The sequence below is a fragment of the Halichoeres trimaculatus genome, unplaced genomic scaffold, assembly GCF_033239565.1.
Source record: "Halichoeres trimaculatus isolate MK-OKI-2021-1 unplaced genomic scaffold, fHalTri1.1 fHalTri1_scaffold_6, whole genome shotgun sequence".
Taxonomy (NCBI): domain Eukaryota; kingdom Metazoa; phylum Chordata; class Actinopteri; order Labriformes; family Labridae; genus Halichoeres; species Halichoeres trimaculatus.
Window position 1 is genome coordinate 22,242,864 of NW_027437184.1, and position 16,899 is coordinate 22,259,762.

Consider the following 16,899-nt stretch of genomic DNA (forward strand, 5'->3'; position numbering starts at 1 on the left):
ATCTTACAGAAGGAACCAGTGTCTTTCACCTCAGGGTGATTTCCAGATGTCAGGAAGTACAACGCTATGTGAGTAACCGCCATCTTGTAGTTCATTTCCAGTAAGCCTACTGTATAATGCAAGTGAAAAGAACTACACTTTCCAGAAGCCAACAGTGCTCCCGGCCGCTGTCTTCTGCCCAGGAGCGTATTTAGTCGTTTGGGGGCCCAAGGCAAACCCAGTCAATGGGGCCCTCCATGTCCTTGTAACTCATCTTCCTCAGAGCTAGACCGGCCTTCCCTGGGTCCACTGTCTCTTTCCCAGAATCAAGACATGAGACAGTGCTAATCTTGTACATGGTAACATAACACAACTAAATGCATTTCCTCAAGTTCTGTACTTTAGTTTGATTTTGAAAAAAGAGAACACATAATTTAGTCCACTTTGTCCTGGATTTGAAATCTTTTATGGTCAATTTACAGCTTATTTGTCCCAGAGTGGGGAATTAACAGAGTAACAGTAACAAACAAGAAAGTATGAAGTGAAAAGCATTACAATAGGTAAATATTGAAAAAAATAATTTAGTAAAGAAAAAATATGTAAATATCAAGCACAACATAAAACTGGAAAAAAAAATCTACTGAAAGAGGTGATATTTACAGTTACCATACTTTTTGGTACTATCATTTTAAAGTTCATGTATTTTTATTTGACCCCCTGTCACAGCATGGCAGCTATGTAGAAAAATCACATGTAAGGATACAGCATCATATCACTATGATATGGCGGTGATGGCGGCACTCAGTCAAGTATTGCATCTTGCTCCCAACCAGTAAGTAAGACAGTAGACAGCGACAGTGAATCATGTTGCAAAAACACATAGATCTGAGTGAAACACACAAATAAATTGGCATCTGGATAAGCATCTTTTATTCTTTTTTTTCTTTTTTCTTTTTTGTAATTAAAAAAAGGATTAAGAACATAAGTAAGAATGCCTGCTTTTGTAACGGAAGGAATGCACAAAATGAGACAATTATAAAGTTTCTCAAAAATGAAACACTGCACGCAAAAGGGTTAATTAGCCCGGTTAGGCTCAAAAATGAGGCTACAAATTATTCCATGTTATAATCCGTTCTGGGGCCGTTAGAGCCGGCTCTTCATTGGGAGCCGTGTCAAAAGAAGCGGCTCTCTGAAAAGAGACGAACTTCTCATCCTTCCCTTTGAGTTAATAGTCCGCATCGATGGGTCGTAACTTCATTTGTTGGATACCTCATTTTATTATCATATATATTATTGTAGTTTTGTTTTTTTTTTTTATTTTACCCTTCTAGATTTTTCTCCTCAAGCCAGGTTGGTATGTGTCATTAACCAGGGACCTCTAAGAGTTTAAAGTCAAGCTTCGTTAAGTAGCTTGACTTGAAGCCCCTCTTAACCCGCTTGGGGACTGTTGCCAGCAGTTTTGAAGTCGGACACTGTTCGGCGCTGTCGCCCCGTGTCTGGGGCTGGTCCTGCCCGGTGAAAGCCGCTGACTGCTATGAGTGTGTGGAAAGCCTCACAAACTCACCAGGCAGCATTTCAGTCCGTACTCCGGAGCACATACGCATGTTTGTCGTCCACGGGAGTGCACTGACCGTTCGGGAAGGGATGGACGCCGAACCAGAGGACTGCCGGGGCTTGTTGGCTGGGAGAGGTCGAAGCTGAAGGCGTGAGGAAGAGGAGGAGGATGAGGAGGATGGTACCAGTCAGTTCCGTTTTAATTCCGGCTGAAGCGCCTGTCTTTACTCTGGGTGGAGGGGTACAGTAGTCTGCCGGCTGGCTGTGTAATCCGCTTCCCGGGAGGAGCAGGGAAAGCCCTTAATAGACTGGCACAGAGAGGGAGAGACAGGAAGAGTTTGAAGTCAGAGAGGAATTGTTGGACCCATCTGAAGCGTTTGTCCTGCTGCATGAAGCCCTAATCATGAGTGGACCGACAAATGGTGAGCAGTGTGTGTGTGTGTGTGTGTGTGTGTGTGTGTGTGTGTGTGTGTGTGTGTGTGTGTGTGTGTGTGTGTGTGTGTGTGTGTGTGTGTGTTAACCCACATGAGTAAGTGTGTTTGAGGCGCACGTGTGGGTGTTCATTTTGTGAATGTGCTCGTGTCTGATCAATACCTCAGCGTCCTGGGAGGGTTTAACTTGAAGAAGATATAAACAGCTCTTCACTGGGATTATTGATCACTTGACTTGCTTATTGACACTGCATTTCATCCTGTCAGTGAAGGTTAAAAACAGGCTGATAATGTGTATTGATTTATGATAGCCCTCTTTAATATCTTAATCACAACAACGATAGTTTTGAATGTTGATGTGACAAAAAACACATCAACAATTTCATGTCATTTTGCACTTTGGGTTGCAGAAATTACTACTTGTTGCAATAAATTGAGTTAAGCATGAAAATCAGAGCAGCTTCAACAGCTACACAGATATTTCTCAGAGAGTCCAGGGTTACAGAAAACAGAAGAGCTCTGGTCTTTGTTGTGCCATCCATCCACATATTAATATCTGCCTACGTCTAAACATAGACCCACATACAAGCAGGTTTTTAATAAAATGAAACCACCAAATCCCAAAATCCAAATGGAACTGCAGAAATGACACAGACATCATGCAGCTGCTTGCACCTCCCAGAAGCCCCAATTTCATGGCTCTCACTTCAGGGGGTATTTAACCTTATATAAGGGCTCCATTGGGGCTGCGCTGTAATATATTACAACCATGCCAGCAGTGCTGAAGGGCTACTGCTGAGCAAGAGTGTAACCATGAAAATCTTTCACTGGCAAGATGAGAGCCTGGTTTGATTCCCAGCATGGTTTGCTCTTACTTATCATCAGAAAGGTCAAAGGTCAGGGATAATGTGTGCTGCCTGCAAACAGTGCCAACACTGAAGCATCTTTAGAGAATTTTAGGAAAGTAAAAGTGAGCTTTGGTTATTTTTGTTAAAATTTTCAGTCTTAATTACCTGATGTCAGCAACTGTTTTACTGATGTACGCCATTGTTCATATCTCATAGAAAAACCATTAACTCCGAATGATTTTTCCATGTTTGGTAACTGGAGTCATAAATAAAATTTGACCTGAAAAAGTAACCATTTTTTAACCTGGACCTGATTCTGGGGGTGAGGGACTCATAACTACAAGAACTAGAAAAGCACTCAGAGTGCGCAGACCTCCACCAAGCATATTGTGATTGTCATGCAACACTTTATTCCTACTTTAATGTTATACTCCCTTTCAGCAGACTGTCTGCTACAATTTGGTGTTAGTTGCATTTTTGTAAAATAATTTGTTACCTGCAAGTGTTGAAAGTTATGATGACCCAGCACTTATTACATATTCCAGATCTTAGTATCCAGAATATTTCCAGGATCTGGATCGTTCTTTAACATCTGTCAGAAATAATGTTGACCTTGTCTTGTATTGTTTTGTAAAGCAATCCGACCATTAATGGTGGGTTATGCACACATATGGTGAAAATGGCCCTATCTCACAATGATAAAGAATCCTTTAAAAAATCCTGGATCCAGACGGTGATCCAGATCACGTCCAAAATTTAATACGTTTTTCCTTATCCCATTTTGAACATTTCCTGAAAATTTCATCAAGATCAGTTCGTTAGTTTTTGAGTTAAGTTTTTCACAGACAAACTCTCCCAAAAACATAACCTCCTTGGTGGGGGTAAAAAGCTCTGCACATTGAGTTTACTTGACCTTAGTTGCTGCCAATGAGTCAAATGAGGCAGTTTACATCCCACAAAGGTATCCCTTTGACCACACTGGTCACCAAAGTGACCACAAAGTGAAACTTTCCCACAGTAGCATTAGCTGAACTCTAATGTGTCCTTATCCTCTTGCTACGATAATTTGTTACCTGACAGTGTTAAAAATTATGATGACCCACTACTTATTTCATATTCTGGATCTTAGTTCCCAGAATTTTGCCAGGATCTGAATCGTACTTTTACATCTGTGACCTTATCTTTCATTGTTTTGCAAAGCAATCAGACCATTTATCGTGGAGTTATATACACATTTGGCGAAACTGGCCCTATCTCACAATGATAAAGAATCCTTTAAAAAAAATCCTGAAACCATACGGTGATCCAGATCAGCTCCAAAATTACAAACAGACAAACTCTCCCCAAAACATAACCTCCTTGGCAGAGGTGATTATGTGTGAATGATAGAATTAAATATTAAAAGAAAGTGAGTTATTTCCTGATTGGTCCCTTAACCTTTAGTGGAAGCTTGCTTCATGCAATCATGGGTTGAGGGATAGCTTGATTTTATTTCGAAAGGTGAGGAGTCTGCAAAGTAGGGAGCTGCTGTTTTAGATAGTTTGTGCACAGAGCATAACCTGACAGCTGGTGTCAGCTGTGACAGAAAAAATACAAAAAGTCACAACAGATACATCTCTATACACAAACTGCATGGTATCACCTTAATCAATCCATTAAATAGAGCATTCAGTATTAAAACCTACTAAAAATAACACATGCGCACAAAAATAACACATTTTTCATTTTCTCTCACACACACACACACACACACACACACACACACACACACACACACACACACACACACACACACACACACACACACACACACACACACACACACACACACACACACACACACACAGGTGGCTCAGATCTTTCTATGTCTGTGGTTTCAGTCCTCCTGCTGCCATCTGGCTATAGAAGCAGTGCCAGCTTCTGTGGTTCTCCTTCTCTCCCTCTCTCCCCAACACACACACTCACACACACACACACACTCACACACTGATGATACTATTTGTTGGGAAACATTTGTGTTCCAGCTTTCTTTTTTTTTCCTGAAAACATTTATAGAAACACTACACTCTCCGTCTCTCTCCTGCTGTCATCAGCTTAACCTACCGGCATGGTGTGTGTTTGTTTTGGTTTGTGTGTCCATGTGTGTGTGTGTGTGTGTGTGTGTGTGTGTGTGTGTGTGTGTGTGTGTGTGTGTGTGTGTGTGTGTGTGTGTGTGTGTGTGTGTGTGTGTGTGTGTGTGTGCTGCAGTTGCATAATACGCTATGATGCTGCACAAAACTGCAGTTTAATTGAGTTCAGTAGGAAACTTTGCAACTGTTGCTCTGATTTGTTCAGTGCACTTCCCAATGAAAAACAAAATCAGTATTATCAAACATCTTTTCAGTTTCATTTTCTGCTTTGTTGCCTTTGTGCCCTGACTTGACAGAAGCAGAGAGGTGTGTTAGTGTGTGTGTGTGTGTTTCATGCAGCATAAAGAAAGGACTTGTGTCTCTAAGAGGGATTTGACCAGTTTCATAATCGAGGATGAAGGTGTAATCCTCAAAAGAGCTCCACTGTTCCCTTTTTTCCTCTCTGGTTGTGTGTGTGTGAGATGTTCAGCATGTCTATTTCAATATTAAAAATTAAAGCTCTTTTGTCATGCACACATGTTGCAATTTATAGTGCAACAGGATTGTCAGAGTACTGTCCTCTTTAATCCTAATTCAGGGAAATAAAGACAGTTTTAAATCTGCAGTACACTAAAAGTCCAGTGCTGTTAGCAGAAACCTGTTGGAGAGTTAATATGTATTTTACTATCCTTGAATAACTCCATCAAGCTGAGTCAAAGCAAGATGTCTGCCTGCCTGTCTATCTGTCAGTTTATCTGTCTGTCTGTCTCTCTCTTAAGCCTCTACCTTGTAATGAATGAGTGTAACACAGGATGATCTCCTTGACAAAATACTCATTCATTTGCTCTGAACCTTTTTACACACATCATCTATTTGGCTGATTGTAGAGCACTGATACGTGAGAATTGTTTGCAATACTATTTGTGGCAATAAAGACCACAGCTATCAAAAGTCAGAATAGACTTTTCCCCATGGGGAAAACAATCTGCATCCTAACAACTGCTTGGGTTATATTCAGTCAGCCTGTGGCTATTATTTTTTACCCTCTACACTCACCGGCCACTTTATTAGATACACCTTGTTAGTACCGGGTTGGACCCCCTTTTGCCTTCAGAACTGCCTTAATCCTTCATGTCATAGATCAACAAGGTACTGGAAACATTCCTCAAGAGTTTGGTCCATATTGACATGATAGCATCACACAGTTGCTGCAGATTTGTCGGCTGAACATCCATGATGAGAATCTCCTGTTCCACCACATCCCAAAGGTGCTCTATTGAATTGAGATCTGGGGACTGTGGAGGCCATTTGAGTACAGGGAACTCATTGTCATGTTGAAGAAACCAGTCTGAGATGATTCCAGCTTTATGACATGGAGCGTTATCCTGCTGGAAGTAGCCATCAGAAGATGGGTACACTGTGCTCATAAAGGGATGGACATGGTCAGCAACAATACTCAGGTAGGCTGTGGACTTTAAACCATACTCAGTGGGTGCTAAGGGGCCCAAAGTGAGCCAAGAAAATATCCCCCACACCATTACACCACCAGCAGCAGCCTGAACCGTTGATACAAGGCAGGATGGATCCATGCTTTCATGTTGTTGACGCCAAATTCTGACCCTACCATCTGAATGTGGAGCAGAAATCCAGACTCATCAGACCAGGCAACATTTTTCCAATCTTCTGTTGTCCAGTATTGGTGAGCCTGTGTGAATTGTAGCCTCAGTTTCCTGTTCTTAGCTGACAGGAGGGTCACCCATTGTGGTCTTGTGCTGCTGAACGTGTTGTGCATTCAGAGATGCTCTTCTGTAGACCTCGGCTGTAACCAGTGGTTATTTGAGTTACTGTTGTCTTTCTATCAGCTCAAACCAGTCTGTCCATTCTCCTCTGACCTCTGGCATCAACAAGACATTTTGTCCCACAGAACTGCTGCTCACTGGATATTTTCTCTTTTTGGGACCATTCTCTGTAAACCTTAGAGATGGTTGTGTGTTTAAAATCCCAGTAGATCAGCAGTTTCTGAAATACTCAGACCAGCCCATCTGGCACCAACGACCATGCCACGTTCAAAGTCACTTAAGCAGATCGTCTTGACCATGTCTACATGCCTAATGCAGTGAGTTGCTGCCATGTGATTGGCTGCTTAGAAATTTGCATTAATGAGCAGTTGGACAGGTGCGCCTAATAAAGTGGTCGGTGAGTGTATGTGTATATAGATAAAGCATACCTGAGCAGCTCTTTTCAATACATTATTCATAGACGTTTCTGTCACACATCCCTGTGACAAGATGACAAATGAACGCATCTCATCCCTTATTGTCTTCAGGTCACTGGTTCACTGTGTTTGTCACACTTTGATCAGATTTTTGAATGCATTTAAAAAAACAAAAACAAAGACATCAGAATGACTACAGCATGTGTTTGATCCTCTCTCCTCTCTTCTTCTTCTTCTTCTTCTTCTTCTTCTTCTTCTTCTTCTTCTTCTTCTTCTTCTTCTTCTTCTCAGTTCAGTACCATTCAGGTCTTTATGGAGGAAACAACAACAGCAGCAGCAGCTCTCCTCTCTCCAGCCGGGGAAACTCACCCATTGTGTGCGAGCGCTGCGGGGAGGTTTGTCGTGGGGAGGTGGTGCGTGTCAAAAAAACCCACTTCCATGTTCACTGCTTCACCTGCCAAGGTAAAACTATCTTCAGTTACAGTTTTATCTCAATAGATTAGAAAATATTTGAAAATTTAGTTTTAGTAGTTCAATCTAAAAGTGAAACTCAGTATGCAGATTTATTACACACAGACTGAAATATTTCAAGATTTTTTTCATTCACTTCTGATGATTACAGTATACAGTTTACAAAACCTCCAAGTTATTTGATAAAATCATGAAAAAGTTCAGAACTGTGAACCAGTGATGTCACACTGTGCTCCTCCATTTACCTTGAAACACATGCAAAGGTTTTATGAGCCAGTACACGTCTCTAAGTTTTATTCAGTCAGTTATATCATGATGAACACAGCTGACTACACAGTTAATAAACAGACGTAGTCTCCCGTCTGTTTCTGAAACAGGGTTTTATAGCAAATTGTTGACAGCAGCCATATTGAAATGGGGCTGGACCGGTCAGTCACATGAGCTGAGCCATGCCTCTGATTGGCTGAACTCATGATCGTAATATGTTGAAAACTGAAGAGTTGGAAAGAAATTCATCTCCCGTACAGTATGTGCCATTACAGAAATTATCAATTCAAATGGGAGAGATTTTTGTTCCAGGCTTTAAACATTTATTTCTGGCATAGAAATCATCTTTTTGGCTCGGAGCATATGACGTTTCTCATACTTATGGAGCCAAGCATGCACCCATGGACTACAGATCTTATCACTCCCTGCATTGCCTCATATTTTTTAGACTAGAGGTTGCTGCTTAATGTCGATTTGACAATGACAGTATTGTCAGAATAGTATTAGTGAAAGATGCACAAGCAACGGGGATAACTGCAGCCTCTAAGGCAGGGGTCTGCAACCTGTGGCTTTGGAGCCCTGCGCAGCTCTTTGACTCTTTGGCAGTTGCTCCCTGTAGCTTTAAAAAATATTGTTAAAATGAGTTGCATTATATATATATATATATATATATATATATATATATATATATATATAAAACATATTTTATCAAGTTCAAGTATTCTTTTTGTAGTTCTGCAGTTTCATAATTAAAAAAAAATTGAATTTTTCAATGCATTTTGACTAAATTGTCTTTAATGTGAAGGTAAAATAGATTTTGTGGCTCCAGAATGACTCTTATACAGGTGAGATGAGCTCCTTTGATAGTATAGGTTGCAGACCCCTGCCCAGAGGATTGTCAAGTAGGACTTGGTTCCTGCCCACGCTGCCAGAATAACCAAAAGCTGGTGAAACGACCACATCACTGTGCTTGATTGGAAAGCAAATTTGCTTTATAAGTAGTAGCAGTGACTCAGTTGTAGAGTCATCATCTCTCAATTGGGAGTCTGAGGTTCAATTCCTAGCTTCAGTGTCTATAATCAAGACAATGAACTCCAAGTTACTCCAATTGTTGGTCAGTGATGTGCGGTTGGTATGAATCTGTAAGATAAAACTCATGGTCCTGACGGTGTGTGAATGTGGTGTGGATGGTTGAAAGAGGTCAGAAGTGTAAAGCACTTTGAGTTGTCAGGAAGGCTAGAAAATGGCCATATAAGCACTGGTCCATTTTTAAATTCATTAACAAAATTAAATAAAGTACCAGTATATTCAGTGGCTGCGAACACCTCCTCACATGGACACAAACTGTGGAAACACACTCTTTCATTCTTCATCCATACACAGAGTAACATGGACTCAGGACTCAGACAAAAAGGAACCAGCTCAATGAAATCAATAGCAGTCCCTGTCTTCATTGTTATAAATAGAACTGAACTTTATCAGGATAAAAATCAAACTGTTTCATACTTGCGAAACATGCAGTGACATGCCAGCCACTGTAATTGGACATCAGTGTCACTTCAAACAGAAGTTGACATGAGACACCTGCACATAGAGCAGAGGGTAGAGACATCTTTGATCTTTCAGAGTCTCCCAGCTCTAAATCTCATCCCAGCTCAGTTGAATTCGTCCACATTCTGTGTCCATGTGTGCGGTTGGCTGTGTGTGAAGACGCATAGTGTCAGAACTTGTGTGTCTTTGCATATCTGAGCTCCACTGATGAGCAGGTGGAACAGAGCTCACAAATAGAGGTCTGGAGTCAGCAGCTAGCTTAGCAGTGTGGTCAGCAGGTTTTCCAGTGCGTAGTCAGACCCCAACCAACTAACCACCTTTCACTCGCTGAGACCTACACGTTCCCAGACATCATGACCACTCTGTTTCTCAGTTTGATGTGCCTGGAGCATCTCCTGTTATCTCTCATAACCAAAGAAGAAGATTTTTCTGGCTTGATTTGTTTTTAGGAAATGTTGCTCTGTGCAGATCTTAGAAATAACAGCTTGGGTTGCTTGTTCATCTGAGTACAGTCTGTTTGCTTGTTTCGTCTTTTACAACGCTGCCTTGATTTACTGTTTGCAGTGTTGTTTGATATGAGAGTATTTATTCTTCTGGACAACTGGTCTCACAGGCTAAGTTTAATGACTTAAAGCTAATGGGTGTTTTTCCTCCTCTTAGCTCCCCTGAACTGTCCCTCTCTCTCACAGTCTTTGTCTACAGCTGTGAATGACAGAGAGAGAGTCACAATGTGTCTTTGTTTGGTAACAGTGTAATCTCATATTAGAGAGGCTATTTGAGACTGAAAGGAGGGAGCAGGAGGGGAGAATTTGGATAAACGATGAATGGAAGCGGATACACAGAGAGATGAGATGACAGAATGATAGTGCTGTTTACTGTTACAAGATGTGATTTAGCTGTGTAATATGATTGGATAAAAAGCAATTTTTGAGCACTGACTCAGAGAGCTGAGATACAGGGGCTTTACTTTTTAATCAGACTCTTCTTCAGGTGCTTTAAATTCTGTTAATTAACACTGCAGCAAACTGTGTGTGTCCAAATTGATGAGGCTGGGACCACTGAGTTTCACAGGCCAGGCCGGCTGCTTGTCAATGAAAACCAGCTCTGGACACATGTGGACATGCAGTGTTAAGGTAGAACAGTCAAACTTCACCCAGTGACCAGAATGTAGTAAGTTAAAGGAATTTAGTTAAAATAATATTCTTTCACATTTTAGAATAACTGATAGTGTATAAAGATGGGCGACACATGTCCATGTCCCTCCACTATACAGAAGTGAAACCAAAATATCCCCTGTGCCGGCATCTTGCGCATCTGGTGCCAGAGTCTGAGCAGAATGATACGATGCGATGCGATGCGATTGGGATGCGATGGGATGCGATGGGATGCGACACGATACGATACGATACGATACGATACGATACGATACGATACGATACGATACGATACGATACAATGCGATGCTATACGATACGATACGATACGATACAATACGATACGATACGATACGATACGATACGACATTCTTTATTGTCCCCCAAGTGAAATTTGTTTTGGACTGGCCTGCTGCTTACAAGTCTCCACAATCTGATAAAACAAACAACACAAACTTGCACATCACCAGTATTGCACATACAGACTCATGCTCATTACAGAAATTACACATTATAGACATATTGCACATACTTTGCTATTACTACTGTGTCTTTAAGGCTCCCTGCTCCACAAACCCACTTCTTTCTGATTGATCAGCTTGTAAGAGGCCTGTTGAGGGCGTGTCTATGGGCATACCTCAGTGTTTGAGACCCGCCTCCAAAGTGTTATGAACCAGTTAGGAGACCCCCATGATGATGTCATCATTTTAGCAAGTCAAGTGAAGATCTTGTGAAGATCTCGTGAAGATCTTGTGAAGACGTCATGACGATCTTGTGCTATTTTTTTAATGGACTGTTCTAAACACTTCATTAAAACATACAAATATGTAGAGGTTTGAAGGTTGAAGGTTTGAAAATCTGCATCAGTTAAGCGTGAACATCCAGCGTTATTTTTTCACATCAATGTTTAAAATGTAGGAATTCACAATTGCCCCTCTTTAAACATGTAAACTGAAAACTTGATTAAAAAATGTGTGGAGGCAGATTTCATAGCAAGTCACTTACGTGTTTATTTTGGTGTGATCCATCATTTATCATCATAGTAAAGCAAACCGCCTCAAACCAATTGGATGCTTTTCATACAGTTATTTTCTTCACAGAAATGTGAAGAAGGAAAAAACGCGTACCGACAGTGTGTTTAAACAGGCTAATCCCTCATTAGAAAAAAATGCAGCTCTGCAAATATCTTCCGCTCTCATAAAATCTCCCATAAAATATGGAACACACTTGTGAATTTGGCCCCATTTAAAGGCAAATGATGCCACTTTTGGAGTGTTGGCCCCGTGTCCTGCTGGGTTTGCAGATTCTCAGCCATAACTCATCAAAATGACTAGAAGCCTCGTTTTCTTTCAGTGCAGTCCAGCCATGTTGTGTGTTGTATTTGTGCCACTGTTGGCTGCTGGTTCAGTCGACTGGTTTAGGACCCCCCTCCTCCTCTCTGATCTCTCTGTTCCTTCTCATCGCACTCATCCAAATGCAGAGGAGCTACAGCAGAGAAATCCATCCCATGTTGATGAATAGATGAGGGTAGACAGTGACAGGACGGTAGACGCGCGTTGGATGGACAGATCGATCTCCTCGTTGATACCTCCTCTGGGTCCACCCCTCTGTCTGCCTCTTCATCCTCATCTCCCTCACTTTGCTGTCTTCTTCCCTTTCTCCTCACATGTGATGCACTCTCCTCCCTCCTCCTCTAATCTCTCCCTTGACTCCTGTCTTGCCTTTCATCTCCTCTCACCCCGTCTCGTCTTAGCCTCATGTCCAAAATAATCCCTCCCTCCTCCTCTTGGCTTTTGCACCAGACTACTGAACCATGTACATCCTCTTTGACCTTTCAGCTTCTGAAATCAAACACCCCAAACAGTCTGTTAACTGTACCATTAAACATTTCCAAAGGCAGCCATACATGAGAGGCTGTGTGTCCCATATTTAAATCTAGTATAACAGAATCACTTTAAACAAAATGTACAACAGGTGCACACTAATTAATTTTAAGGATTTACAACTTCAGGGTCTTCACCTTCTTAGCCGAATATAAAACAGACTTGTATGATTCTTCGTCCAGAGAACAGCTTACTGCAAAGCCTGACCCACTTTTGTTTGTAACAAGTTTATATTTCAGCATGAGGCGCACCAAGAGCAGGATCCAGTGCAGTTTATCAGTATTAGCGTACTCTCAGCCGTACACACAGTCACGGCTGGCCAGCCTCTCTCTTCAGCAGAGACTTCAAGGACAAAATGTGAAGCTGTAACAGCTGTATCAGCTCTGTTGTGTACCATCTTTTGTGTGCAAGTCTTTGCATGTGCATTTGCATAGTGGGTCAGTGTGCTGGTGTTTTTGTGTGTGCTCTTTTGTGTCTGGAGGCCGAATTAGAAAGATGACACCGTCAACATTTGTACCAGGCCTCCAGGAGCCGTCTTTTCTTCAATCCATCTTCATTTGCATCCCTCTTGTTTTTGAATCTTTTTTTTCCTCTCAGTCCCTCGACCCTTTGCTTGTGCTGCTGGCAGTAAACTAAGAAATCATTATCTGTTTTCTTTCTGCCAGTTGTGTTTGTGTGTGTGTGTTGTATGTTTTGTATGTGTGTCCAGACCTGAAGCTCTTCAGTCTTATCGGCTACAAATCACTGTTAACAGATGCAGAAGAAAAGTGTTTGAATACTTCCAGTGGCTCCATCGAACTGCAGCTGACCCTGCGTCCTGAATCTAACCCACATGGGAAGACAAGAAACCCAGGGGACAGCTGTGAAACCCAAGTAAAAAGTGGTGTTGGAATAAAGGGAGAAAATAATTTATTGCTTTCATTTTATTTTATTTAGTTCTGACCTGGAATATATTTCTCAGAGCTTTCTTCAACGGCCTACTTTTTATTCTCCAAGGTCTAAATGATTTATCGTTGGCACAATATTTCAATTTTTAGCTGGGATCAAATCCAGAAAGCTAGCCTTATACAAATGAAATATATTGATTGTTTAAATTTGGCATTATTTTATCAATATGTAACACAAACTTCTCATAATGTCAGTTTTTACACCAGGAAGACTGTCTGCTACTAATTTGTTACCTGACAGTGATGAAAATAATGATGACCCAGTACATATTTCATATTCTGGATTTTAGTATCCAAAGTATTGCCAGGATTTGGATCGTACTTAAACATCTGTCAGATATTGTCATGACCTTGTCTGGTATTGTTTTGCAAAGCAATCCGACCATTTATGGTGGAGTTATGTACACATATGGTGAAAATGGCCCTATTTCACAATGATAAAAAATCTTGGATCTAGATGGTGATCCAGATCACCTCCAAAATTTAATCACTTCTTCCTTATCCCATTTTGAACATTTCCTGAAAATTTCATCAAGATCAGTTTGTTAGTTTTTGAGTTAAGTTGTCCGGAGACAAACTCTCCCAAAAACATAACCTCCTTGGTGGAGGTAAAAAGCTCTGCACATTGAGTTTTATTGACCTTAGTTGCTGCCAATGAGTCAAATGAGGCAGTTTACATCCCACAGAGGTATCCCTTTGACCACACTGGTCACCAAAGTGACCACACAGTGAAACTTTCCCACAGTAGCATTAGCTGAACTCTAATGTGTCCTTATCCTCCTGCTCCTGCTGTCGCTGATTCAGCACACAGAGCAGCAGAGGAGTAAACCCTCAGTTTGGGGCAACAGGTGAAGTCAGGGTGAGGTCACAAGGTCTGTCTTAGCAGGAATCCTGTGGAGCCAGCTGACAACTCCTCGGGCTCGTTCGAACATAAAGCTTCAGTCAGCATGTTCAGGCAGCAGGCGGGAAGATTTGTCCTGACTGTCCCTGAAAGAGTGAAATGTCATGTGACAGAAGGAGGTAATGGATGGCAGCAGAGCGACACACACTCATTTAGATTCTGGGAGTTCTCTCCTGTGGCCTTTCCTGCCTCTTCTATTATAATTACACTGTAAATCTGCAAAATGAAAGCTTAATGAAATTATGTTGGCTCAGACATTTTTTCTCACACTTTTAATGAAAGTACTGACAGGTTTAACGATTTTTGGAGAAATTTCCATCTGAGTTGTGGGCCCATGCTCATTATCGAGGAACTGTAGGTCCTTTCTGCAAACTGCTCATGGGAGTTTGGAGAGTGATGCGTCTGGGTGTAAGACAATCTGTTCAGAGAGGAACATGTATATCAAAACGGGAAACTATTCATCTACCACCAATTAGTGCTGCACGATTTGGGGAAAAAGTGCGATCTGCGATTAGGTGGACAATATTGCGATTGCGATTGTGCTTGCGATTTAATAAAAAAAGTTGTGTCATGAGTCTACAGACTTGCTTGGTTATTATGGAGAAAAATCTGAATTTCATGTGCTGACATTGCGATTGCGATTGCGATAACCTCTTTTGCGATTACGTAATTGCATGTGCTGACATTGCGATTGCGATTGCAATTGCGATAATCGTGCAGCCCTACCAACAATGCACCAACAGTGGATAGAGTCTGAAGCCATGCTAACAGATCCCCTTTGCACACAATGCTAACATCAGCTTGAGCATTTTCTCTTGGTGAAATTGTAGTTGCACCAGTTAAGCTCAGTGGTTTGACTGTGCACTGTGGTCCCTGAAGCTGGTGGTTCGATTTTGACCCTTGCTCTTTGCATTTCACCTCCAGCATCAACAAGAAGAGCCGGTGTAAATCTCACAAATAGTTCTTGGTTTGTCTGCACGGTTTACAGAAAATGGCCTGTGATTGGAAGTCTAAATAAACCAAATGTCCCTGAGGAGAGGCCAAGTCTGAACAGCTCCTGCTCTGTCCTGTTTTATCCTGCCCTAACAGCTTTTCATTTAGGCAGGGATAAACATGTGCATGCTACCAGAGGGTGAGAAAAGATGAGACAGACCTGTGTGCTGCATATATGTTACTCTTCTAATGTACTGATATACAAAAGTGCTCTAAGCCCATGCTTAGGAAAGATTAAATCACTGACTTTTCAAACATACATTACACAGACTTTTGTGTCTTTACATGCATTGTGTGTGTACAGCACATACAGCAAGTATAAGTCTTCCACAGTGAACAGATTTACTCTCAAGTCGAGAGGATAAGGTCAGGCTGACACTTAAAGTTGTGCAACAGCAGCTTCGCCATGACAAGAATACTATATCAGAGGCAGAGGAGACAGGAAAATGAAAACACTCTGTTGTGTTTCTTGTGCTGGCAATGTTGTCCTAGTTCTTTTTTGAATTTGAATAACTTGACTTCAGATACACTGAGAGGGAAGAAAATAAATGAAAGTAACCTTATTTAGCAGAAACAACAAGCACTTCAAATGAGTGTTGGGAACTTTTTTGGATATAATGTTGAGCTTGTACATAATGCATGTGAAAACTTCTGGTTTGAAAAGAATTTTCTCTTTGGAGTAAGTTGTCTCTGAAAGAATATGTTAAGAAATATATGGAGGATTTTTCTTTCTTTCTTTCTTTCTTTCTTTCTTTCTTTCTTTCTTTCTTTCTTTCTTTCTTTCTTTCTTTCTTTCTTTCTGTCTTTCTTTCTTTCCGCTGTTAGCGTTGTTGCTCTTATAAACTACTTTCAAAATGACAAGATGTCAGTATGGACCAAAGTGATCATAATTCTTGACTGATGAAAAGGGTTTACAGATTCGATGAGCACAACCTTTTGAACTGGATTTTTTTTCCCCGTATATTGCCTCCCTCTCACAGCATTTTGGGTAATGAAGTCCTATTGATACAACATAAGGCCTCCAGAGTAGAGCCCGACCGATTAATCTGGCCGGCCGATTAATTTGGCCGGCCCGATTATAGCCTGTCACCGATTAATCAGCGTCAGCCAAAATGTAGCTGCTTATAAAAATTTTTGCTCCGCACAGATTCTGTTGCTCCTGCTCCTGTGTGTTAATTAATATAAGGCTACTACACAGATAGTGCGTCCCAAATCGTATACTTCCATACTCAAATACTCAAAATTTTGAGTATACTGCGTCAAAATGAAAAACAGTATGCATAGTATGTGAAGAATATTTTCATGAGAGAGGTTGGCTGGTTTGGGGGGATAACTCAAAACTCAACGGTGTGTCGGTTAGGACAGAGGAGCATAGTCAGGAATCCATTTCATCGTTTATTCACAAAGTTTGAGCTGATATCTGACAAAGAAACAGAGTAAAAAGGGTATCAGACCAAACAAATGCCTATCAAAACATTAATCTTCAACTTAGGTAGTATTAGTCTAACATGCAACATAAATACTAATACATAACTGAAATAATGAATAAAGCCAAACTAGTCACAGCAGAATCAAAACTCACTTTGCATCTAACAGT

General features: G+C 41.1%; 1 protein-coding gene across 4 annotated transcripts in view; it reads left to right on the forward strand.

Moving 5' to 3' along the window:
• The first annotated feature begins 1,491 nt into the window (after positions 1–1,491).
• Positions 1,492–16,899, forward strand: part of LOC141791337 (actin-binding LIM protein 3-like) — a 52,773-nt gene continuing 37,365 nt past the window's right edge. For 2 of the 4 annotated variants that reach the window (XM_074671702.1, XM_074671704.1), the window contains exons 1-2: positions 1,492–1,955; positions 7,427–7,597. In XM_074671702.1, the coding sequence (XP_074527803.1) occupies positions 1,937–1,955; positions 7,427–7,597 (190 nt within the window). In that variant the 5' untranslated portion in view covers positions 1,492–1,936. The remainder of the gene's footprint in view (positions 1,956–7,426; positions 7,598–16,899) is intronic. The other 2 variants (XM_074671705.1, XM_074671703.1) reach the window with 1 other exon arrangement.